Source organism: Camelus bactrianus, chromosome 6 (assembly GCF_048773025.1).
Source record: "Camelus bactrianus isolate YW-2024 breed Bactrian camel chromosome 6, ASM4877302v1, whole genome shotgun sequence".
Classification (NCBI taxonomy): domain Eukaryota; kingdom Metazoa; phylum Chordata; class Mammalia; order Artiodactyla; family Camelidae; genus Camelus; species Camelus bactrianus.
The window spans coordinates 66,436,905-66,460,934 of record NC_133544.1 but is presented as its reverse complement, the minus strand read 5'-3'; the positions used below and the strand labels follow the sequence as shown (position 1 = coordinate 66,460,934).

Here is a 24,030-nt window from a genome sequence, read left to right as displayed (position 1 = left end):
AAAAGTGTTAATGCTCTTAAAAGTCAGCGCCTTGCGAACAGGCCCTCCTGTATATTTCAGGCTGTAGGCAACACTCTTTTACAAAAGGCGCAGAGCCAGCAAGAAACAGAGCACAGGGTTAAAGCCAAAGGAAGATCTAAGAAGGAGTCAGATTTGTTCTTTTGTATCACGCCTAGATACATTGTCTCTCTTTGACATGTACCAATCCTGTTGGTCGCGACAGTCCAGGTGCATTATCCAGCCACTGAGGAGCTCTGTGTTGCCCGTGTGTCCTCCTCTCTCATGCCTCTCTGCCTTGCCCCAGAACGCGATGCCCCTGTCTGCGGCCATATTTAAGAGTGAAGAGAAGAACCCAGTCCCACAGTGCCCTCCCCGGCTGGACGTCCAAACCATCCAGCCCGTGCTCTGGAGCCGCATGCCCAACAGCTTCCTGAAGGTGGAGACGGAGCGGGTGAGCGAGCGCCACGGCTGGGTGGTGCAGTGCCTGGAGCCCCTGCAGATGATGGCGCTCCACATCCCGGAGGAGAACAGGTAGTGGAGGGGCCCGTGGACGTGGGGAGGTGGGGCCCGGCCAGCCGGAAGGCAGGGAGGAGCATCCTCGTTGACCAAGGGCCCGAGATGACGGCTCATTTCACCCAGGGCTCGGTTTCTCTTCTTCCCTTTCCCTACTTTCGCTATTCGCTCAGAAACAGCGGGGTGTTCACAATGACGTGCCTGCCACGGGGCCTTTCCTGTAGCTCCAAGTGCCTGCACTCAGGAACGTTTCCATGCCTTTCGTCAAAAACCGTAGTGAGACCCAGCAATATGTGTTATTGATGGCGAGAAGGGGAAGAATGAGGCGTGCCTAGCTTGCTTGGAGAACCACAAATCAGGCTTCTGGTCCCACCTTGTTAGGAAGCCCTCTTGGATGCCACCATTCAGTTCCAGCACGATCACATTCTGGCTGTGTGGCCTTGAGTGAATTAGTCGTGCACTCCAGGCCTCAGTCTCCTCCTCAGTACCATGAGATAAGTGCCACCCAGAGCACTGCTGGGAGGAGGGGGAAAAAAAGAAATCATGTTGATAAAATCTAGTTCAGCTTCTGTACCTAGTAAGAATTACATAAGTTTTGTTTTATGGATGTTGTTACCCCTTGGACTAAAAATTTAACATTCTAGAGGATGGAGGCATTTGTCACCCACGTAGCTCCCGTTTAGGTATTCCGCTGGATCCTCTGCAGCTGCCGGAGGAGGAAGTGAGCCACAGTGAGGAGTAAGACAAAGTGGAAAACCTAAGCAAAGATGTGAGGCCACGCCCTGGGCCCCTGCAAACAAGGGAGTAATACACAGGCAGATAGATCTGTAAAGTCAGGATGGATAAAGGGATGCCAGCCCATCTCAGATTGGGAAGCGTCCCCTCTCTGGACAGGAGTGCAGGGGTGTGTGTGTTTCCAGGAGAGGAAAAGCCTCGTAGCTGATGGCAGAGTGGAGATGATGCGGACGCTGCAGAGGGAAGACTGGGGGAGGGCTCCTGCTGTGTCTTCTGAGGCGCGCTTACCTCAGGAAACGAGGATCCCCTGAGTCTAGAAAGAAGAGGACCAAGTCACCTCTGTCACGTCCCCGAATGTTTTCAGTTTTAAGATTTGTTTTTTTCCCTAATAATAAGGACTTTCATTTTTGATAAGCTTGTGTCTTTCAAGTCTTACAGACTTTTGAGACCCTTGTAGTTAGAAGTGGTGGATGATCAGGAGCTGAGATACGGACGAGAACTGGGAGAGGAATGATAACCTGTCAGGGAAGGTGGGACAGAGACTCCTCCAGGCTCCCAGCCCCTCCGCCTTCACTGGGTCGGGTGCAATCCCTGGGGATTCAGAGAGCACGCACTCTGCTGAATTCCGGCCCGTTTTTCTCCCTGGCTTGTCCCGCCCTCAGGTGTGTGGACATCCTGGAGCTGTGTGAGCAGGAGGACCTGATGCAGTTCCACTACCACACGCTGAGACTCTACAGCGCCGTGTGTGCCCTGGGAAACAGCCGGGTGGCCTACGCCCTGTGCAGCCACGTGGACCTCTCCCAGCTCTTCTACGCCATTGACAACAAGTACCTCCCCGGCCTCCTGCGCTCTGGCTTCTATGACCTGCTCATCAGCATCCACCTGGCCAGCGCGAAGGAGAGGAAGCTGATGATGAAGAATGAGTACATCATCCCCATCACCGGCACCACCCGGAAAATCCGCCTGTACCCCGACGCGTCCAAGAGGCATGGGCTCCCTGGGGTGGGCCCAAGAACGTGCCTCAAGCCAGGGTTCAGGTTCTCCACCCCTTGTTTCGTCGTGACCAGCGAGGAGCACCAGAAGCAGAGCCCTGAGATCCCCTTGGAGCTCCTCAAGACGAAGGCGCTGAGCATGCTGACGGAGGCCGTGCAGTGCAGCGGGGCTCACATCCGGGACCCTGTCGGCGGGTCTGTGGAGTTCCAGTTTGTGCCCGTGCTGAAACTCATTGGAACTCTGTTGGTCATGGGGGTATTTGACGATGAAGACGTTCGGCAGATCCTCCTCCTCATCGACCCCTCTGTGTTTGGGGAACACAGTGCAGAGATGGAGGAGGGGGCAGAGAAGGAGGAGGTGACCCAGGTGGAGGAGAAGGCTGTGGAGGCTGGGGAAAAGGCCAGCAAGGAGGCCGGCAAGGAGGCTCCCGTCAAAGGCTTGCTGCAGACCCGGTTACCGGAGTCTGTCAAGCTGCAGGTAACTTCCTGGCCTTGGGAAGAGCTGGGGAGGGAGACAGCGCAGCCTGGCAGTGAGGCTGGGACTGTGGACACTGGCCTAAACGTGGAGTGCTCAGGGAGAAGGGCCCACTGGGCCTGCTTGTTACTGAGCTGGAAGCTACTCCCTAAGTCTCCCCAAAGCACAACAAAAATACCAGCCTTCATCAATAAGGCACGTGCTCTAGAATTGTTTTTCTAGTACCAGTGATGGATTTGCCCTGATCTTACCTCTTATCCTTTGGGACTAAAGGGCTCATTTATGAGATCTTGTCTGGAGACAGGGAGGAGCCTCTGGCTGTGGAGGAGAGCAAAGGAATTAGCATTGTAGGATAACCGCACTCATGCCCCACTCTCACTTGTGGCCATGCTCTGATCACCAGACTCGCGTGGACCTGCCACACTGGCACTCAGAGAAGCTGCCATCTGAGCTAGGAGCTCTGCTCACTTAGAGCTGCCCCCTTGGCATCACCTGGGGAAACCCAGTGTTTCCTAAAACATAGTCTTCCCTGATGTAAGCTCACATTGATGATGCACTGAAAATGATGCTAGCTTTTGTCTTCGCAGCACTGTGAAAAGAGAAATGAAAATAAATAGAGAGAAAAAAAAAGAAAAGAAACAGGAGTCTGTCTCAGCAGAGTGAGCCTGGTTCGGGCACCCCTGGATTTCAACCCCTGCTCCTTGGCCGCTTGCCAGCTCAATAAGTTTGCTGAGTCAGTCAGCCCACCAGTCTTAGCTTTATGATCTGTAAAATAAGGCATAACATTAAAATGTATTTTTATAAAATATAATACGAAATATATGTTATCATTAAACATTATAACAGAGTAATCTGCAGTTGAAGCTGTCTTATTCAGTGTGATGGGATTGGTAAGTGGTCAGGTCATCAAATATTGAGTATAGAGAAGCATAGTAAGTTTTATATATATACCTTAGGTGTTTTATTAAAATATAGAAATGTGCTACTCTGATGGAGGACCAAGACCTTTTCTTCAGTGTGAGCCCCTGATTGGCACATGGAGTCCTCTCTTTTCCAAGTTTCCAAGTGCAGATAAGATCAGTTATAACAACCCTAAAGAACTGATCACAGAAAAACAGAGCCGATAAACAAAAACAGTGAAAGGTGGGGAGGGAAACGAAAGCCTCAATTTCCCATCGTCCAGCACCAGAGGATGCTGTCCAAGGGTGACGCCTGTCACACACCACCCACAATTGCCAGTTTGGGGTCTTTAAAGCAGGCTGCAAATTCAGAGGTAATTGGAAGGCAACCTGAGTGAAGAATGCATCTAGATTTTTATGTCTCCCAATTTTTTTAATTTGTCTAACTCACATTCAATTTTAGGCTTCAAAAAAAACAAACTTGGCTTTCACAGATGTTCCCTAGTCATTCAACTTGGTTTTCCTGTTTCATTGACTCATGTGACTTCTAATTTAATGTCATCATTATAATCACAAGTATGATGGGCATGAGCTCCAGGTTCCAGTTTACCTGGCGGGAGCAGAGGTGTGCAGATGTGCCAGAGACTGTCCTGCTAGGTGAGAGCACCCCACCACCAGGGGCCTCGTCTGTGCCTGGACACACCAGACAGTGTCCTGTAGTCACATGTGAGGGGTTGAGTGGAGGTGGTTTAACAGAACTTCTGCCTTAGCAAAAACACAAGGAGCACACATAGAGTATGGCAAGTGCTTGGCACAGGGTCTGGCAAATAGTGCTCAGCGAGGCATGGCTATTGTTTTCCTTGTTAGTACAAATTCTAACAGTGATAAGATCAGTTATAACAACCCTAAAGAACTGATCACGGAAAAACAGAGCCGATAAACAAAAACAGTGAAAGGTGGGGAGGGAAACGAAAGCCTTGATTTCCCATCATCCAGCACCAGAGGATGTCAGGAAGGACTCACAGGTGCCGCTGCGGGGTGGTTTCTGTGCTGAGCCGAGAGCCCTGGGAGAACCATCTCCTTCAGATGCTGTTCTTCCTTTCCATAGGCAGACATGTCTTTAATGAGCTCATTTTCCTGTTGTCTCCTGGCCTCAGCGGTGAAGAGCTGGTCCCTGGGGTCAAGTACTAATCCAGAGTCATCCAATAATGGCCAACTTGAATTTAAGTAATAGCTCTATGGTTACTGTGTGACACTGAGCCTGTTCCTTAAATCGCCCAGGTCTCAGTGTTACTGTCTGTAGAGTGGGGATGATGGCTGCTTCACCGCTGTACACAGAGTATTGTTATATTCACGTGTGCACGCTGTTGTTGCAGATGTGTGAGCTCCTCAGCTATCTCTGTGACTGTGAGCTGCAGCACCGAGTGGAGGCCATTGTGGCATTTGGCGACATTTATGTCTCCAAGCTCCAGGCAAATCAGAAGTTCCGCTACAATGAGCTCATGCAAGCCCTGAACATGTCTGCAGCCCTGACCGCCCGGAAGACCAGGGAGTTCCGCTCACCCCCGCAGGAGCAGGTGAGAACCCCTTCCTGAATCTCCGTCCTGTTCCTATGGAAGAATTTGAACCCTACGAAGCAGGGTGCACAAAGCCTTTATGTGCCGGGGGTTGGGGATGGTGATGGGAAGAGTAGGGGGGAGGCACGAGAACCGGGGGAGATTGAGAGACCCCTTCTGGCACCAGTGGACAGGCTAGTCCTGTGCTGAGACAACTGAGGAGCACCTGCCAGTGGTCTTGGGTGGGAAAATAACCCTCTGAAACTGCACGTAGGGCAGGACTTCCTCCCTGCCCTCCCTCGCTCGTGCCCCATCAGTGAGTCAAAGCCCAGATCGCTGTCAGGATCCAGCTTCCACCCCTTAGAAGACTTTCTGTCCAGTCCTTCCCGAAGTCACTACTCTCCATCAGAAATCAACAGAATATGGTCACCATTTCCCGACTTAGAGAGTATATGCACAGTCTTTCTCCTCCAAGGGCCCAAACCCCCTCACCCAGTGACCAGGACCCCCTCGAAGCCCTGTCCAGCCCCAGGAAACCTCTTGGGCAATGTGTCGTCTTCATTTCTTGTGGTACCCCACCTTGTAGTCCGCCTTGCCTGGGGGGAAGGAAGGCTGCTTTGAAAAGAATGAAAAGCCTGGGGAGAAACTTGAGATGAGAGAGGGACAGCTTGTACACTGTTTCCATTTGTCCCCATGGCTCAGCTGCCCATGTATATCCTGCAGGCTGCTTGGCACTGCTCCCTCAGGGTTCAAAAGATAGATTTTTCTGTGGAGAAACCCATTTTCTGTCTCTAAAACCACATCTTTGGATCGTATATATATTTAATAAGCAGCCTGTCCATAAATTGTCGGTATAATTGTCAATGCCGCAACCACAGGCTGGTCCTGTTGCTTTCCTCACCTAGTTTATAGGATACAGGTAGACTGGCTTCAAAATGAACCACGGATCTTGGCTTTTTGAGATTGACTTGAATGCTCCAGCCTTGATAAAGAGCAGACAGAGCTTATCTCTGCTGGAGGCAAAATGAGGAGGCTCTGTGGATGGACCGGAGCAGATACTCTGTGCTGTGCTGAGGAAAATGCAGGGAGTGTGAATTATTCTTGAAGACTTTACAAGTGTTGTCAGGCTGCTTTTCGACTGGCAACAGGTGTGAACATTCCCTGTTTCACTGGGCAAATGCTGACTCATAATTGTGAAAAATGGGAAAGCAGATGTGGTGATTAGAATGACTTCAGACCACGGCTCTGGTTCTGGGTCCCCCATCCCTCAGTGTGTCGTCTGGGGCACATTCCCTCTCTCTGTCTCAATTCCTTCAGGCCTAGAAGTGTGGGTGATGTTTGTGAGAATCCCCAGAGATAATTCATCTAGCTCGCTTAGCGGGAAACCTGTCATGGAGTAAACATTACAGAAGCTGTCATTAGTTTCAGTGTCCGAGGTATCTGCCTTTGCCTCGTGCCATGTTGTGTCACCTTCGTCGGTGAGCCAGTAGATGCCTGTTTTCGGGCGTCTCCTTAACCCAGCCTGGACTGGGGTGTCCGTCTAACCCTGGCCTCCTAGACACAAAACTCATGGTCCTGGCTCCTGGAAGGGCCAGGCTGGCTCCACCCTTCCTTTCCCCTCCTCTCTGCCTCCTTGTCTTCTCTTCCGCCATCCTCAGCACCTACCATCACTTCCTCCTTCAGCCTTCTCAACAGTCCTCTGAACAGTCATTTCAGACCCACTTCAGAAGTCTCTGTCTCAAGAAGTCCTTCCCTAATGAGCTACACCAGGGATTCTTGAGCAGACATCAGAATCCCTGAAAGGTTCCATAAAACACAGATGGCTGGTCCCCCCTCTAGGGTTTCTAATTCAGTAGGTCCAGGGTAAGTCCTAAGAACTGGCATGTTTAGCAAGTTGCCAGGTGATGCTCATGCTGCTGGTCTAGAAATGGACACTGTTACCAAACTCGGCTGTCCCATCTGCCACCCCCCACCCCCCGCCCAGAGCACTCATTCCTGGAAGGAACCTCCCCATAGATATGGAGGGTTTCCTTTAATTTCAAGGCATAGCAATGCAGCATCACTTGGAAAATAGGATGCATAGGAATTAGAATTTTAAAACACAGATACAATTACCTCATTCTTCTGTAAACTTTGAGGATAAAATAGAGGTTTCAGCCCTATCTCCATACAGTATTCAGAGAGATGGAAAAAAAAAATACTTGGAGGATGTAATTCAACACAAAAGCAGGTAGAACAAAGATGAGTCCAATGGCTGTTGGCACATTAGCCGAGCATGGTCAGCAAGCCTTTCATTTTGAAAAGGACCTCATTAAAGGGTATGATGACCTGCGGCAGCAAATCCAGCCCACTCCCTTGGGGTGTTACTCCCTGAAGGCTGGTGAGGCACCTGCTCCCTGAGTGTTCCACTGCAGGAAATGTCTCTGAGTAAGAAATGAACTCTGCTGATTCTGGAACCAGATCTACAGATCTTATTTTTATTTAATAAACAACTCATCCGTGTATGTTGTTAATATAATACTATAATTTAACATTGTGGAACGACCACAAAAATTACTTTTTGAACTGGCTTTATGAATATTATTTTATTAAAAACAGTACCTCTACTACTTCCAAAAAAAATTGATTTGCAGTAGGAGCTTTGAATAGGGATCTTCCTAACAGTATTAAATAAGGCTCATGACGTACTAAAAGAGATTGTAGATTTTTTTTAACCTAGAAATCCTAAACAGAAGGGGAGAATCCTCCTGTGCCTGGTGTTTGGGTTACCCTGCCTGAGGCAGCAACATGGACAAGATTACGTCTAGTCATTACTTCAGCGCCTCCAGATACTCACTAGCCTTGGGGTCATGGGTCTGTGGAAGGATTTAGACACCCGGGAATCTGAGTGGGAGATGAATGACAGCTTTATTTCTACCAACTTTTCATTAATCTCAGATAGCATTTCTTTCCTTTTTTGATGTAGGCAGCAAAGCCAGTACTTGACTTTGTCACCCACAGAAATTGCATATCTTTTCATATCGTATTACAGTGGTCATAATCCCTTGATGTCATTTACATTCATCATGAGTTCAAGATCACAGTGGATGTGAGAGCTGCCACTACAGCTTTTTGTTTAATGAGTTAATAAATAAGCATATATCACTATATCATGCATTTGTTTTTTATGATCTTGGTAACTAGATTTCAGTATAATTGTTTCTCTTCATAATCTTCTATATTTTATTTTAGATATTTAAAGTATGAATCTGAGGAAAAAATCTCTATGAGTTTCACCAGACTGTCACAGTGGTCTATGGCACAAAATCAGTTAAGAATCTCTGACACAAAAGTGTAAAGAAAAGATGATTGACTGATTGCTAAACATAAAACCTATGTGTCAAAAAAAAATTCTGTAAACAAAATTAAACATCACTAAAGCCTGGGACATGTATTTGGGGTATATACTACGAGGAGTTAATACTCTATATAGAGATGTACAAAGCACTCACCAATTAATTTTTAAAAAGATAATCACACAACAGAAAAAATGGAGGAAGAACATGGTTGGGAAGTTTATAGAATATGAGATAAAAACAGTCCTGTGTGGAAAAACTAAGTTCAGATTCACCAATTAAATGCAAATTAAAGCAACAGGGATATGACATTTTTTACCCATTAAATTGGAAAATGTTTGAAAATGGGTTAACTCTCATTACCGTAATGGAAATGGCAAAGTAATACACACTCTTGTATAAATTTGGTAATAATGCAAGTTGTTGTGAGCCTTCTGGAGAGCAATTTGGCAATTTGTATCAAAAGCCACTAAAATGAGCAAACCTTTTGATCCAGGTGTTTCGCTTCTCTGAGTTTATCCTTCAAAAATGATCAGAGATGTGAACAAAAGTTATGTAAAAGGAAATTCCAACCAACTTTACTTATCAGGATAAAAAATTAAAACAACTTAAATATTTCATAGCAGATCATTCATTTTACATAAATTTTACATAAATTACTGTTCAATCATATGATGAGATGCAGTGCACCTGCTGAAGGTCAGGTTAAGAAAATTCTCAAGATAAATTAAGTCGAAAAATTGGATTTCAAAAAAGTTTATCACTCATATGTGGAATCAAAAAAAGACAGAAATGAACTTATTTACAAAATAAAAACAGACTCACAGACATAGAAAACAAACTTATGGTTACCGGGGGAAGAGGGAATAGGAAGGGATAAATTGGGAGTTCAAGATTTACAGATACTAACTACTGTATATAAATTAGGTATATGACAGGTTCATACTGTACAGCACAGAGAACTATATTCAATATCTGGTAGTAACCTATAATGGAAAAGAGTATGAAAAGGAACGTATGTGTGTATATGAATGACTGAACTGTTAGGCTGTACACCAGAAATTGACAAAGCATTGTAAACCGACTATAATTTAAAAAAAAAGTTTATCTAGAGTATGATCTTAGTCTGCATACATAAAGATACTAACTCAGATATTAACAGTGGTTATCTTTGGAGAAATCTCAGTAAGTTTTCTTCTTTAGGTATTCTCCAAATTTTGTGTCATTAACAAATTACATTTATAATCAGGAAAAAAAAGTGAAAGCTACTTTTAAAGGTTGGCCATCTTTACCAAAAAAAAAAAAAAATTTTGAGTTAAATAAAATTTGCAAAGAATGTTAGGTGTCTGATTAAGGTTGGATCTGTGTTCTTGGGACAGACCTTGAGAACCAACTAGCCGTTCTTCTTTGTCCCTCAAAGATCAACATGCTTCTTAACTTTCAACTCGGGGAGAACTGCCCGTGCCCAGAGGAGATCCGGGAGGAGCTCTATGACTTCCACGAGGACCTTCTCATTCACTGTGGTGAGCTTCTGAGAGAAGAGCTTTATCAAAGACAGGTCTGTTCACGATTCCTTTGTTAGAAGTTAGTAGGGAGTTGTGAAGTTAGTTCTCTATTTAAAATTACAATACAAATTGTCTAAGAAATGGTTCTTTCCAAACTATTTGGGTCAGAGGAGGGCAAGACATAAAAATCCTGGCATAATATATGATTGAAATGCCTTCTACCTAGAAGAGATTTTGCTCAGATCTAAGAGAGGGAACTGGGTCTCTGAAGAAGGAAAGAAAAGAACTGATCTTTATATAAACGTTGGCCAGTTTACTTAAAGTTAAGTGGTTGGGACTTTGCTCTCAGCCGAGTCAAGATTCTGATCCCCTTGGCTCCTTAGCTTCTGCAGTGGTACGAGTATGGTCATGTCTGCCCTTCAGGATTCTAAGCCAGCTGTCCCTGCTCTGGTACGAATCTGCTGGTTTTAAGTGGCTGTCAGCATTTGTGCTGCTGGTACATGGGTGGTTGGTGTGAGTAATACATGGATAAGAGGTGACCTTTTCATTTGAAGTAACTCACTCTTTCTTTCCAGATACTCTAGAGCCCATTTTGGGTATAGGTTAGGAAAAGTTAAGTCTTGAGATTGAAATTACTTGATGTTCTTATAATCAAGAAATCATCTTTTTTAAGAACTCAAAGATATCATGTAGATGAATATTTATGGGAGGCTGCCTATAGTGTCTTTAGAAAGTTCCAAAGGGTGGAAAGCAGTGTTTTTCTGGGCTTTGAATCACATGGTGGTTTCATGCACTGTTTGAGGTGGTCACTCTGTTCTGTGACTTCCTAGGGGTTCCCCTGGAGGAAGAGGAAGAAGAGGAGGAAGACGCCTCCTGGACAGGAAGATTCCGTGCCCTGGTGTATAAAATCAAAGGCCTTCCCAAGCCGGAGAAGGAGCAGCCAACGGAGGAAGAGGAGAGAAGCCCTAGTAAGTGACAGTGCCTTTCAGTCACAGTACTTGCCAGCCTGGGGCTCTTCTAAGACTAAATTAAGGTAATGGGCTTTCTAACCAATAGTGTGGGATAGAGAAGAGCTGCTGGGGTCCAAAGAAGCATCCGGGCATTCTGTTATAAGCGGTGGTACTTCTTGCTGCATGTCTGGGGCTATGCTTGTCTCCTGACTTAGGGAACTTTCAGAGTCTTCCAAAAGGGATAGATGGCTAGGTGCACCTGCCCTTGTCTGTCCGCTTTAAAATGCCTGAAAACAGATTTCTGTTCTTCTCTCTCGTATGTTTTCCTATTCTTCCTCTTCTAACCATTGTTGTTTCTGTCACTTTTGTTTGCGGTTCCGCAGCATTGAAAACTGCCCCAGTGAGGAAACAATGTAATAATAAAAGGGAGAAGCAAAAGGAATAGGATGTGGAATTTCGGATGGGGTTATTTTCGGGTTTTGGCTATGATTTTCCTAACATACCATCCTAGCGAACTTGGACCTTCTATTTTTCAATATTCCCAAATGTCCAAATTCATTTCTCTGGTCTTTATAGTACAGATGATTCCTACCATTTCAACCCATGTCGAAACAAGATCACGATTAGTTCTGCAGGGCAGTCCGTAAACCATGAACTTTCAAGAGGAAGGTTGCATATCATAATCAGTCTACTCTATAGTACCAGATTCTGCAAATGTTTTACTTATCTAAAGAAGAAGGAATTTCCCAGGTTTAATATGGTTGCTTTTTGTCTTGTTCCCTGGTCCTATCCATCTTAGAACATGCTTTCAAGTTATAGACTGGAGCAGGAGACTGTCAAGATAAGATCGGTTTGTCTGAAAATACTACTTTGGGGTTCATACATCTTATTGCCCTTTATACTGACCTTCCATCTTTGTCAGACTATCTCTGAAGGGAAAGAATCCTCTCCATTTATCAGCAGAAGTGTAGAAGCCTCTGGAAGAGTGTATGGGGTACTTGGCAGCAGTCGCACTGAAAACCCTTGATCAGTCCTGATTGTCACCGTGGAGCGGGGGAGGGGAGGTCTTTGGTGAGGACATGCCAGCAGGTTTCAAAGGTCTGAATAAGTGAGTTGAGACTCCCTTTGTGGTTACTGCTGAAGCAGAACTAAAAATAGACTGAGCTGCCGCATATTACCAGCGGAGTGTCTGTTTTGAAAAGTAGATGCTTCTTTCCAACACAGTATGTCGCAACCATACAAGTCCTACAAGGTGACTGCTTCGTGTTAGGTGAATGGAGTCGGTCAGGTGAAATCACCTGGCGCTGTGAAGTCTCCCGAACTCTAAGGATGGTCTCCAGGCTCCGAGGATTGCAGTCTTTAGTGTTGCTACCCCTGGTCTCAGGTAGAAAGACCATGTTCTGTCTGTTCTGGCAGGATGTGCAAGGAAACCGGAAAGGCCTCCGCAGCATGAGACTTCACGGTTCACCCCACACTGCTTCCCTTCCACAAGCAGAATTATGAGAGGTTCAAGCTTCGTGTCTTAAGTCTTCTGTCCTGGAGTCCCAGAAACAGAAATAGAAGGTGGCCAAGCATGTCTGGTGGTCAGCATGGGAGCTCCCTGCCAAACCTTCCAGAGACATAAAGCTTGTCACTCCGGGCTGACATTTTAAGGGAAAACCTTGAGAATGGTTTAACTGCCGTACCCCCAAAATCATTTTTAACTTGATCAAATGGAAATGATATTTCTGAATACATAGCCAGTGGCCATAAAGGTTTCCAGTCCTTTAAAGTATTGGTAATTTTGTCCCTGTCACTGCATGCCATTTCTCTTACCCTTGCATTTGATGACATAGTAAAAGTATAGGCAATGGGAACGGCGTGCTATAGTGAATTGACAACTTACCAAATACTTCATATACATTCGTTTACTGCTGTTAGTCTTTTTCACTCCTTAATTGTATAGTTAATGAAAATAGGACTGGAAAGAGTTAAGGGAGACTTGTTCGTTCACTTATTCTCTCCACCTTTGTGTGGTTCCAGAAAAATTTTCGGATGATTGGATGTCAACAGCCCAAGGTAGTCAAGATGAATAAAGCTGTGACTTGGTTGAGGTTTTCTGACTCTGATCCCACACTCTTTCCATTGTCCCATGAAGCTTGCCAAAGAATTTATCAGCATATATATCATGAACCCCCAATCCAAGTGTGACATATAGAATGGCTTCTTAAAACCATCATCTTTTTATCTCGCTTACTGCATCTGTGAGGTAGCTCACTGCTGTGACTCATTGTTAATATGTAGGAAATATGAACCCAATAGAAGTCAAAATTTTAACATCTTTCACCCAGCCAAAGATCTGGACTTAGTTTTCACGGTAGGTGGTGCAGGTTCTCCTCTATGAGCAGCTGATGTTGGCTAGATCACCTGCAGGAGGAACCTCAACTTTTAGAAAAGAGGAAGCAGCAGTGTTCTGGAACCCATAAGAGTCCTGCTAGCTGGGTCAGTGTTGCAGGGATTTGCCCAAAGTATTTCTAAGCCATATTGTGATGGAAGTTGTTACAGTCTTACCAAATGATTGTATGATAATGAAGAAGTTAAAAAAAAAATCTCTTAGCAGCCCACCATGCAAAGTCACATTTCTTTTCAATATCCCGATCCAGCAACTTCCCTAGAAAATCTTTTGCCGGTTGGCTCAAGGCCAGTGCCTCTCACACACGACAATTTACGTAGAGTTTCCTGGGATATAAATCTGTAGCCACGGAGTTATTTCTCCAGAAGAGGCCAACCACCTCTTTCTGCTAAAGTCTGAAGTTAACAAAGCAAAAACATCACCTGTCACTTCACAGCTCAGAGTCGGTGCATTTCTGACCTATGTCATTCACCAAGTGCTTTTCCCACAGCAGGTTTTTTTTTTTCATCATCTTCTCTTTGCAAAGAAAGCTGCTACTTGTATCAGCTCTTACCCAATCCCGGAATAACCTAAGAGCCCTAGGTCAAAATTCTCCCCCACCTAAATGCTGCAGCATTTTCTCATGCTGACAAGGGGGAAAAGTCTACTGTACACCAAAATAAATCCTGGGCCCCAACACAAATACTCACACAGGAAGTAAGATAACTTAGCCCAAGTTTTATCTGTGACACTCAAGCAATATTTCTAAGCCTCTTTAAATTCTCTCCGAAAAGCCTCTCCCCAAGACATATACACAAGGACACCTCCTCCACGAAGCCTTTCGTTCAACCTCATTCTCCGTCCCCCCTTACTCCTGCCATATTGTGAAATTTCTAACAGGGCACGTGTGGCTTTCCACCTTAGGTAGGGTATCTGTTTACTTGTTTGCTTTCTTCCCGGGACATAGTACTAGGACTGTATCTTACTTGTTTCCACATTCAGCCCATCGGCGTTAAGTCTTTTTGACCTCATGTTAGTCATGTGAGGCTCACAAAGATGAAGAAAATGAGGACCTTATAGACAAAGGAGGAGATGGATATGGGCTGGCAACGCAGTATAATCATGAGGTCGGATGTGCTATAAAGAAGTTGAGATAAAATACAGTAGGTGGCCAGAGGAGGGCATTGGAAAAGCATCCACAAAGAGTGTAGATGGGGAGATATATAAGGGAAAGGCATATTTGATGAAAGGAGTTACTTCAACAAAGCCCAGAGGTGAAAAATATTTTCCAAGAGTGGTAATGAGTTGAGATTGGCTGAGTCAGAAGAGGAATAAAATGGGCTAGAGTGGAAAGGTAGGGTGGTATTAGAACAGTGTCTTGAAGAATCCAGTGGTTAAACTGCCTTCAGTCTTAGCATGTGACCTGCTATTATAGCCATGTGTTTTATACTACTTGGCCTTATAGTTGTGGGGAGGGCGGGGTTAACATGTACATGGTACGCACTGCGTTCTGAGCATTGTCTTAAGCCCTTCTGTATTACCTTTCTCATGAAAATGTTCAGTAGAAAAAATATATTTATCTTCAGTAGACAATTTTTTTCTTATTTTACCGCTGAAGAAACTGAAGCAAAGACAGATTAGGTCACTTTCCAGAGTCACACAGTGGTAGCATAAAAAATTCAAACCTTTGTCCACCTGAGTCCAATTTCTATCCTTATTATTTATGTGACAACATCATAGCAATGGCTATGAACAGTTTTGGAGGACCAAATTATTCTTTTACTCAATAATAGTGAGGTAGTTACAAGCACCAGGCTCTGGAGTCAGGCTGCCTGGTCTTAAATTCTTGCTCTGCCACAGAATAGCCGGGAGACTAAGCGTGTGCCAGCATCTCGGTGCCTCAGTTTTCACATTTGTAAAATGGACATAGCATTAATACTCAGTTCATTATGTTGATGCAATGATGAAATTAGTTAATATGTACACAGTGCTTTGAAGTGTGCCTAGCGCAGAGTGAATATTGATTTTAAGTATTTTGGACTGTGAAAATGTTGATCACCTGCCATACCTGAGGCACTGTATTAAGCACTGGTCAATCTGTTTTAGCAAGGAAACAATCCAAAGGGCTGTAGCGAGGAGACATTGAATATATGGAGGTCCACTGGAACATCACTGCAGGACCCTGGATGAGAGGTTCTGAGGACTTGAATAAGGGTGGTGTGGTGGGCAAGACTGATCCCACAGATGCCCACGTCCTAATCCCTGGACCCTGTATGTTTGCATGTGTGTATACATCTGTATATGGTTAAATGCAGAAAGAATTAAGGTGTTCTGAATCTATGTTATCAGTCTGTGTCAGGCCCACCCTTGGGGTAGCCTGTGTCAGCCTGTGTTTTAGTGACAGAGAAGAGAGTCTGGTTGTCAGGAGAGAGCAAAGCTACCATTGATTGAGCCCCCACTTTGTGCCAGGTTCTCTGCTAGAACCTGATTTTTACCTCATCTGAGTTTATCCCCACAGCCAGCAACCAGATAGAGTGACCACCAGGTTTCCGTTTTGTACACTAGGCAGCTAAGCCTGGGAGAAGCCAGATAATTTGGACAAAGTTCTTGCAACAAGTGAAAAAGAGACGGAGGTTGGAATCGTGCACTACAGCCAGGACCCGTGCGCCTTCAGAACTATACACAGACGCCCAGGCGGGGGCGCTGCAGGGATCGGAGGGGAGATAAGGAAGCAGATACCAAGGATGCTGGGCAGTAGCTTGTTTATTCTCCACCCTGAACAGATATAGAAACAAAAATAAAAAGCAATGTGATGACTTTCCCAACAGAGGAAAGCCAGAGGCCTCCCATCGCGGAGTCCTTTGCTGCGTGTCGCGGCTCCGTCTTCATTTCCGGCGTTTCCCTCCCTAACACTTCCACAGCCGTCATCTGTTCTCTCCCTGCTCTTTCCCCCTTGTCATTATCGGTCATTTAATCGCCTGAGTGTTTCTGAAAAAGTGATTATGAGGCTGGTTGACTGATTTCAAAAACAACAGGCTAATTATCTCCATGTGATGGATGAGGCCCAGGAGGCCACAGAGACGGGCTGGGCTGGCGGCCTGGGCACCATGCAGAAGTGCAGTCTCCCGGGTGGTTTGCGGGGCTGCCTGACGGGAGGGGGTGTCCGGCTGGCTGGGGAAACAGCCTGGGGGTGAAGCTGTCTGCTTCCGTGCTTGTCTCTGCCTTTACAGGTGGGGAGGCTCTGGCCCAGGTAGAAAACCACCCAGGGAGCATACTGGATTGAGCAGAAATATCCAACTATCACGAGACTGTCCACACGTGGGCTTCCCTGCGTGCCAAGGTCAAGGGCAGCCTGGCCAGGGGGACTGGGCGCTGTGTGGGGTCCAGCTGTGCACAGAGGCTCCTGTAAGGCACTCACCCCAGCGCCGCCTCAGCAGACCACCTGCTTACGGGAACCTTGGTCCATTTATCAAATCTAAGTGTTTCTTACAAATGAACTTGTTTACAAAACAGAAACAGGCTCACAGGCATAAAGAACAAACTTATGGTTACTGGGGAGGAAAGGGAATGAGAAGGGATAAATTGGAAGTTCGATATTTGCAGATACTAACTACTATATATAAAATAGATTAACAACAAGTTTCTTCTGTACAACACAGGGAACTATGTTCAATATCTTGTAGTAACCTATGATGAAAAAGAATATGGAAACAAACAAAAAAGTTGAAGTGTTTCTTGGCCAAAATAAAAAAAAAGAGTGACGATTCATTTAACAGTGGCCATCGTGGTTAGAGAAACGTGGTTCCTGCCACATGTGTCTTTCCTATTCTTATGTGGTCACATAAGAGTTAAATGATAACTCAGGTGCAGCATTTAGCACAGGGCCTGACACACAGGGAGCTCTTAGTAAATGTCGGCTACTCCTGTTGTAATGAGACGTAGAATATTTTAGCAAGCAGTTGGACTTTGACCCTTATTCTCCAGTCAGTGAAGCCAAATAGAAAACAAGTGTTCAGGTACAAAAAATTAAACATAGAGCTGAGATGAACAAGAGCTGGGTGCGTTCTTAGATGTTCAGCTGATCACTGAGTTAAATATAGAGCCGGGGGTGGGCCCAGCACAGCGCATGCCTCGGGTCTGACAGCCAGTGCCTGTTCATTGAGCCCTGATGACACGTTGTAAACAAAGTGATTCTTTCTTGTCACCCAGGAACGATGCCTGGTAGTCTTTGCAGGCTTTTCCTTGCAGGTTTTCATAGCCTCATAACCGTGTTCTCAGTGATCCCAACAGCATCCTTGTTCTGCTGAAATGAAGCAGAAGTAGCAACTGTACCACAGGGACCAGAGAGGCCCGGGAAAGCTCAGAGAAAGCTGCAGGATGAATTTTCCAAATCTCCCTCTTTGCTGAGAACTCGTGGGTATTTGGCCACTTTGTAACATAGACCAGACTTTCAGCCCAGAGGAGGCTCTATAGCACAGAGCACAGAGGACATGAGACTTTGCCCAGTAAATCTTCCAGCTAAATCTAGATGGTGTTATTGTGCCACGTGACCCCTGACACAGGCAGGGCTCCTTCTCTGCCAGCAATCAGGACAGTCATCAGAGATGCCATCACATTGCCACAGCCCATCTCCTCGATGTAAGTGATTAGCCGTGTGCAGTGATGCTTTGATAATGGCCATTTCCTCACCATGGTCAGTAACTGCTGGCATTTTAAGGCTTTATTGCCTCAATCTCAGGTTTTACTATTAGTAAAAGTAAGCTGGGTAACATCGTGACGGGGCCGGTTGGCATTCAAATGCAGTAGTAAAATTCTTGGTGCTTATCAGTTTAACCCGACGAAGCCACAGGCGTTCATTCACCATTTTAATAAACTAGTACATCCCTTTCAAGAGCTCAGTGGGTCAGACAGGCATAGAATCCTAGAATATTAAGCCACAAGTGACTTGACTTTATAGAAATGAACAGAGACACAGAGAGGTAAAGCAACTTGACCAAGGTCACACAGGCTGAGCTGGAACAAAGTACCCTGCACTCCAATCACTAAAACACACTCACATTCATTTTCTTCCACATGAATTTTTTATTGCTCACTTCATTTTATTGGTGAAGAAATCAAGGCTCCAGGAAAGTGAATCATCGACCGAGCTGAGAGTCAGTTAGAAAAAGAGCTAAAGCTTTATGATTTCAGGATTTATTTCTGAATCCATTTCAGAGTTTATTAAGAAAGCATCTAAGCAGTATAATATAAATGTAAAGCATTAATAAAGATAACTCTTTTTCTGAATTTTATGAAGCTACTGAAAGTAAGCAGCTCTAAGATGGTGAAGTAGGTGAGTTCAGATTCTAGTAGCCAAGCTTTGGATCCTGGCTCTGCCGTTTACTAGTTATGTTAGGTAAGTTTCTGTGACCTCTGTATGTTTCAGTTTCCTTGTCTGTGAAAAGAATAAGAATAGTTCCTGCCTCATGGGGTAGGGGAGGGGAGTACACGAGTTCAATAAAGCGGTGCTCAGTTGAAGGTTCTGGTACTTAGATGTCTGTATACTTCTCAGCTTCCAAAGTGAACATGTAAAGTATCCGTCATACATAAGAACTTGACCCCCATGTTTATCGTTTCAGATGCTTTCAGCAAAAAAAAATAAGGGAAAACCCAACCCAGATAGAGTAGCTGGTAAGGAACTTTGTTAACTGGTGTACCTGGAGATGTGGAGATGGAGCCGGCCCCTGGGTTGCGTTAATCCCTTGGCCCTGCTCACTCTCCCCAGTCTTCGCGGTCTGTGGGCCAGCTTTGCTCTCAGACTGGCAGCAACATGGTGGCTGCAGTCCCGGGCCTCACATCCACGCACTACAGTGTCCAAGGGACCAGCGAGAAGTCTCTTCTGCCCTGGTGTTTGAGGCAAGGATCCTGACGTCACCTTTGATTGGACAGCGTGGTCACAGGCCAGCTCATGAACCAATGAGTGTGACCCAGAAAATAAAATGTGCTGGTGACTCAGTCAGCAGGAGCCCGCCTTTGGAGTGGGGCTGGGTCAGCGTTCACGGAGGAACGTGGGCCGTAAGGTAGACAGGCAGGTGTCTGTACCAAAGCGGAGAGGAGGAAGGAGGGTCAGTGGGTGCGGCTCTGTGGTCAGGAATGATCGTGATGCCTTGACGGCTGTCATCTTGAGCATATTTCATTTACTTGGTGGGTGGTGTTGAGACGCAGGCAGTTCTGCCCTTGATGTACAGAGGGACAGGAGAGGCCGAGAAGCTGTGTTCCAGAAGCCAGAGGTTATGCCGTCTGCGAGGTGTGTGCATCATCTAGTGGGCGGAGCGGTTCTGTGGTGGGTGCTCCCTGCGTTCATTGTTGTTCTGATCTGACACGAGCTCTGGGCCAGATCGTCGCAGCCCTTGCTTGTGTCAGCAACCCTGTCATTGACTCCAGTTGCCTCAGCAAAAACTTAGAAACCGGCTGTCGCCCAGGTCCCGGCTTCTGTGGTACTTCGTGGTCCTCGCTCGCTGAGGTGCTCCAGTCTGACATGGAGTTTCCGGAAAGGAGTCCGATCTCCTCAACCCAGGACTTTCTATCCGTGGGAGTGGGTTCGTTTCCTGCTGCTGCTAGGACAAAGTGCCACGAGCTTAGAGGTTTGAAACAACATAAATTTATTATTGCCCAACTATGGAGGTCACAGGTTGAAAATGGATTGGTAGCATCGCAGTCCTTCTGGAAAGAATCCATTTCTTGCCCTTCCCAGCTTCCAAAGGCCTCCTGCGTTTTTTGACTGGTGGCCCCTCCAGCTGTGGTACCAGTCCGACCTCTGCTTCTGTCATCACAAGTCCTCCTCTGATTCTGACCCTACCCCCTCCCTCTTACACAGCCCCTTTGATTACATTAAGCCCACCCAGATAATCTGGGGTAATCACCCCATCTCAGGACCATTAGCTTAATCACATATGCAAAGTATCTTTGCCATGCAGGGTAACACATTCACAGGTTCTGAGAATTCAGAGCTAAACATCTTGGTGGGAGGGGAGAGAGGGACGCACTGTTCAGCCTCCCACAGGGAGGAAGAAAGCAGGGGTCACAGGACACTTGTTCTTTCTGCTCGGACTTGTTCCGCACCTGTTATGCCTCCAGAGCATTTACCACAAGCCGACTTTTTAATCACCTAGAATTTAAAAATAAATGTATGCAATTTAGAGGCAGATAGTTATTTTTCTTTTCCCATTGTAGGGATGAGCATTACAAATTGCTTTCTAAGTTTCAGCTAAGTACAGTGCGGTTTTGTCTGCTCCCTCTCCTCAGTGTAATTGGAACACTTTTTTCTTCCAAACTGACCCAGATTTAAGAGCACACTCAAAGAAATGTCACACCAGCGTAGGTTTGGAATCTGTAAGCTGCAGGGATTTGCTTTGCCAGTGGCCAACGTCTGTTCTTTGATAATAAGCCTGTGCTCCGTTGCATGGTGGCCACTTGGACTGTGGTCTAAATTTAGAGATGAAAAGAAAAGATTCTTTCCAGGCCTCTGAAGCCTAAAAATGTAAACCTGCACTGTGAGAATAAATGACCTTTCTTCTTACTGTAGTTGGCATTGCAGAGTTGGTAGTTACACCGTTTAGAGAAGAGTTAAACCAAGCAAGATGGGTGACTCCCTAGAGAATTTTCTTGCACGGTGCACAGAATGGTGGGCTCGGGGTTCCGAGGTCCAACAGCAGGTTACAGAGTGACAAGTGGAAGGAAATAAACAACTTACCAATAAATACTACCTGGGCTCCCAAACTGATGTACTAAACCTGGCTCTAATTTAAAGACACGCTAGTCCTTTCTTCTCATGTTGATTGTCTCACTAGTCCAGAAATCAGGTAGTGAGGGAGTCCCTGCTCTGTTAGAGTGTCTCAGTCATCAAGTCTCCCTGAACAATCCGGCACCTTAGAAATGCTTCCACTCAGGGTTAGCCTGAACAATCATTTAAAATGCGGTTTCTAGATCATATACTTGATATAATTGCCTAAATGGGACTATCCCTAATTACACTAATTACAAAAGTGGAGTGTGAGTCAGAATGTTAATAATTTCGTAAATGAAGCCATTTATAATCATCAAGGAAACCACGTATCTGTCTAGCTTCCTGAAGGCATTCTGCTTCATAGGACTTACTTTTATTTCTCATCAGAAAAACAAGTGCTTGGTTCCATAGCTTTCTTTTTTCCTTTTTGAAAAGAGCACTATCACTTTTTAAAAATCCCACGAGCTGAACCATCTAGTGCACTTGACAAGGCCTTCTCGAAACGGGTAAATCGGTGGATATCAGTCCTCCAATTGCAACCGACTGTGGAAGCAGTTTCATCACCTGGAGGGTCTGAGTGGAGCAATTAGGCATGTGTGCGCGTGTGTGGGAAACTAAGAGGGGCTGTACGTGACAGCAAATGGGACATTAACCTCTCCACCTCACCTTTCCCTTTTTCCCAGAGCCTTGCCCCCTCCGGGAGGTGTGTTTCTGATGAATACTGAAGGGTTTTGAGTCATCATAGGGCAGCGTTTCCAAAGATGAACTTAGAAAGACAGCAGAAATGAAATCAGTATTTAGTGGTGACTGTTCTTGATATATCTGTCTCTGGTTAAGAAGGAGGTTTGACTGTATCTGGAGGATTGCTTCCATTTGCTTTTTTTTGAAAATCCTTTCAAAATTGTCAGCCTTCTCCCATGGATATCGGGGGGAAAAAAAAGTACTTACTACATGCACTGCTTGTGTGGATCAGCTGTTGAAGGAAATGTCATTCCAAACCGCTGGAATGTCTTTTATGTCAGCTCATGCCGTGTCTCCCATGGAAGGCCCCTGTTAACTACATGACAGAACTTCTTCCTACCTGCTTCTTTAGTCTCCCTGAAATGGGGGCCTGTTTTAGAAACACACACAAAAAAACTTTAGGTAAAGGACTCATTGGGGAAAAAAGTAAAAGAGGAAGCTCTGATCTCTTCTCTGATTTCTCCTGGACATATGGTCCAATATGTCCATGTTGGTCTTAAAGTAGAAGTTGGCCCTTCATGTGAATCGTCTTATCTTTCTAAATGTCTTAGGCAACACAGTTTTACCGATTCTTTTACAGTTTATTTCCTCACATGTGTGTATTTAGTTTTCCCAGCTAGCTGCTGTGGGTGATCACTGTGTCTTGAAATAATTTTCGTATAGAGTATTTTCCTCAATGTTGGGTATTTAAACAAATTTCTCTATAGCACAGGGAACTATATACAATATCTTGTAATAACCTTTAGTGAAAAAGAGTATGAAAATATATGTATATATATATGCATGACCGGGACATTGTGCTATACACCAGAAATTGACACATTGTAACTGACTATACTTAAATAAAAAAATTGGGCACTTAACAGAAATTATCGTTGAATTAATAAACTACTTTAGGAGTGACACCAGCTTGAGGTAACTGAGCTGTCACAAGAGGAGGACAGGCAGAAACAGTGAGAGAGGTGTATCCCCAGGCCTAGACACACGTGGCCTCCAGGGCAAAGCCCTCTGGAGTTGGCAGCCCTGGTTTCTGGTGTTCACGAGAGTGAAGTCTTTGCTGGCAGGTCAGCTCATGTCTCCCTGCAGCCCACAGCTCCCCTTTTCTCTCTGCGCCCCATCATACTGGCCGCAGAAAGCCGAGCCCTGAGAGATACCGGCTCCCTCCTTGCTCTCACTGAAGGTGACTGATCCTCAACCCAAATGGAGGAGGGAAGCATTTAGGGCCCCTCAGGCTGGCGGGGAGCCCGCTGGTGATGAATGAGTAGTGGCCGGGCCCCATGCTGACTGCCAGGATTCAATTTTCGCAATAATGATTCTTTAATCTTCACTTTATTGCTCAATGGGAGCTGTCTGACTCTTCTTATAATCACAGTTAATCTACCTCCCATCCAGAAACAAACAGAGAAAGCTTCCTAAGCTGCAGTTTTCAAGGCTCAGGTCTCAGCCACTTGATTAGAATCACACAGCCTAATGGAGCAGGGTTTCATCTTAGCCAAAGGGAAAGCTTTGCTGTCCGGTCACGGCCATCACCTCATGTAGGCCCTTTTACAGAGATCGGTGACTCTCTAACTTTTTGGTCTCGAGACCCCTTTGTGCTCTTAAAAATTACCAAGGATCCCAAGATGCTTTAGTTTATGTGGATTTTATCTATAGCACTACACATTTAAAGCTGAATTCAAAGTTAAAACTGAGAAATTTTTAAAATATTTGTCAATTTATTTGAAAATAATAAACCCAGGAATCTGGACTGCTGGGTGCGAGTCTGAAAGCGCCTTGTGCGGGAGCTAGGAGTGCTATGGGCTTGTGTCTTGTGGCGATGTGCGGGCCTGGGTGTGGGCGTGTACCTGCGTGCATGCGTCTGAGAATGTCCTTGGCAGCGTCCCAGGCGACTGAGCGTGTTTGCGCATGCGTCCCAGAGGGTGCGCGCATTCCTGACTGATTCCAAAGGTTCCTTCACTCGCTCAGCATGTTATCTGAGCGCCTACCCAAGCACCCTGCCTTCATGGAGCTTGTATTACAGTGAGGAGACAGGCAATAAACAACGTTATAAATAATAATAATAATAACAACAATAATAAACCCGATTATGCTTAGTGAAATAAATCAGAGAAAGACAAATACTGTATATTATCACTTATATGTGGAATCCAAAAAATAAAACAAATGAGTGAATAACACAGAAAAGAAGCAGAC

The 24,030-nt window shown here is 45.4% G+C and overlaps 1 protein-coding gene across 10 annotated transcripts in view; it reads left to right on the top strand.

Moving 5' to 3' along the window:
- The window catches only part of RYR3 (ryanodine receptor 3), a 500,053-nt gene that overhangs the window by 330,300 nt on the left and 145,723 nt on the right, over positions 1-24,030 (top strand). For all 10 annotated transcript variants that reach the window (XM_045524185.2, XM_074365868.1, XM_045524186.2 and 7 more), the window contains exons 34-38: positions 305-531; positions 1,911-2,718; positions 4,991-5,191; positions 9,926-10,028; positions 10,841-10,978. In XM_045524185.2, coding sequence (XP_045380141.1) covers positions 305-531; positions 1,911-2,718; positions 4,991-5,191; positions 9,926-10,028; positions 10,841-10,978 — 1,477 coding nt within the window. The remainder of the gene's footprint in view (positions 1-304; positions 532-1,910; positions 2,719-4,990; positions 5,192-9,925; positions 10,029-10,840; positions 10,979-24,030) is intronic.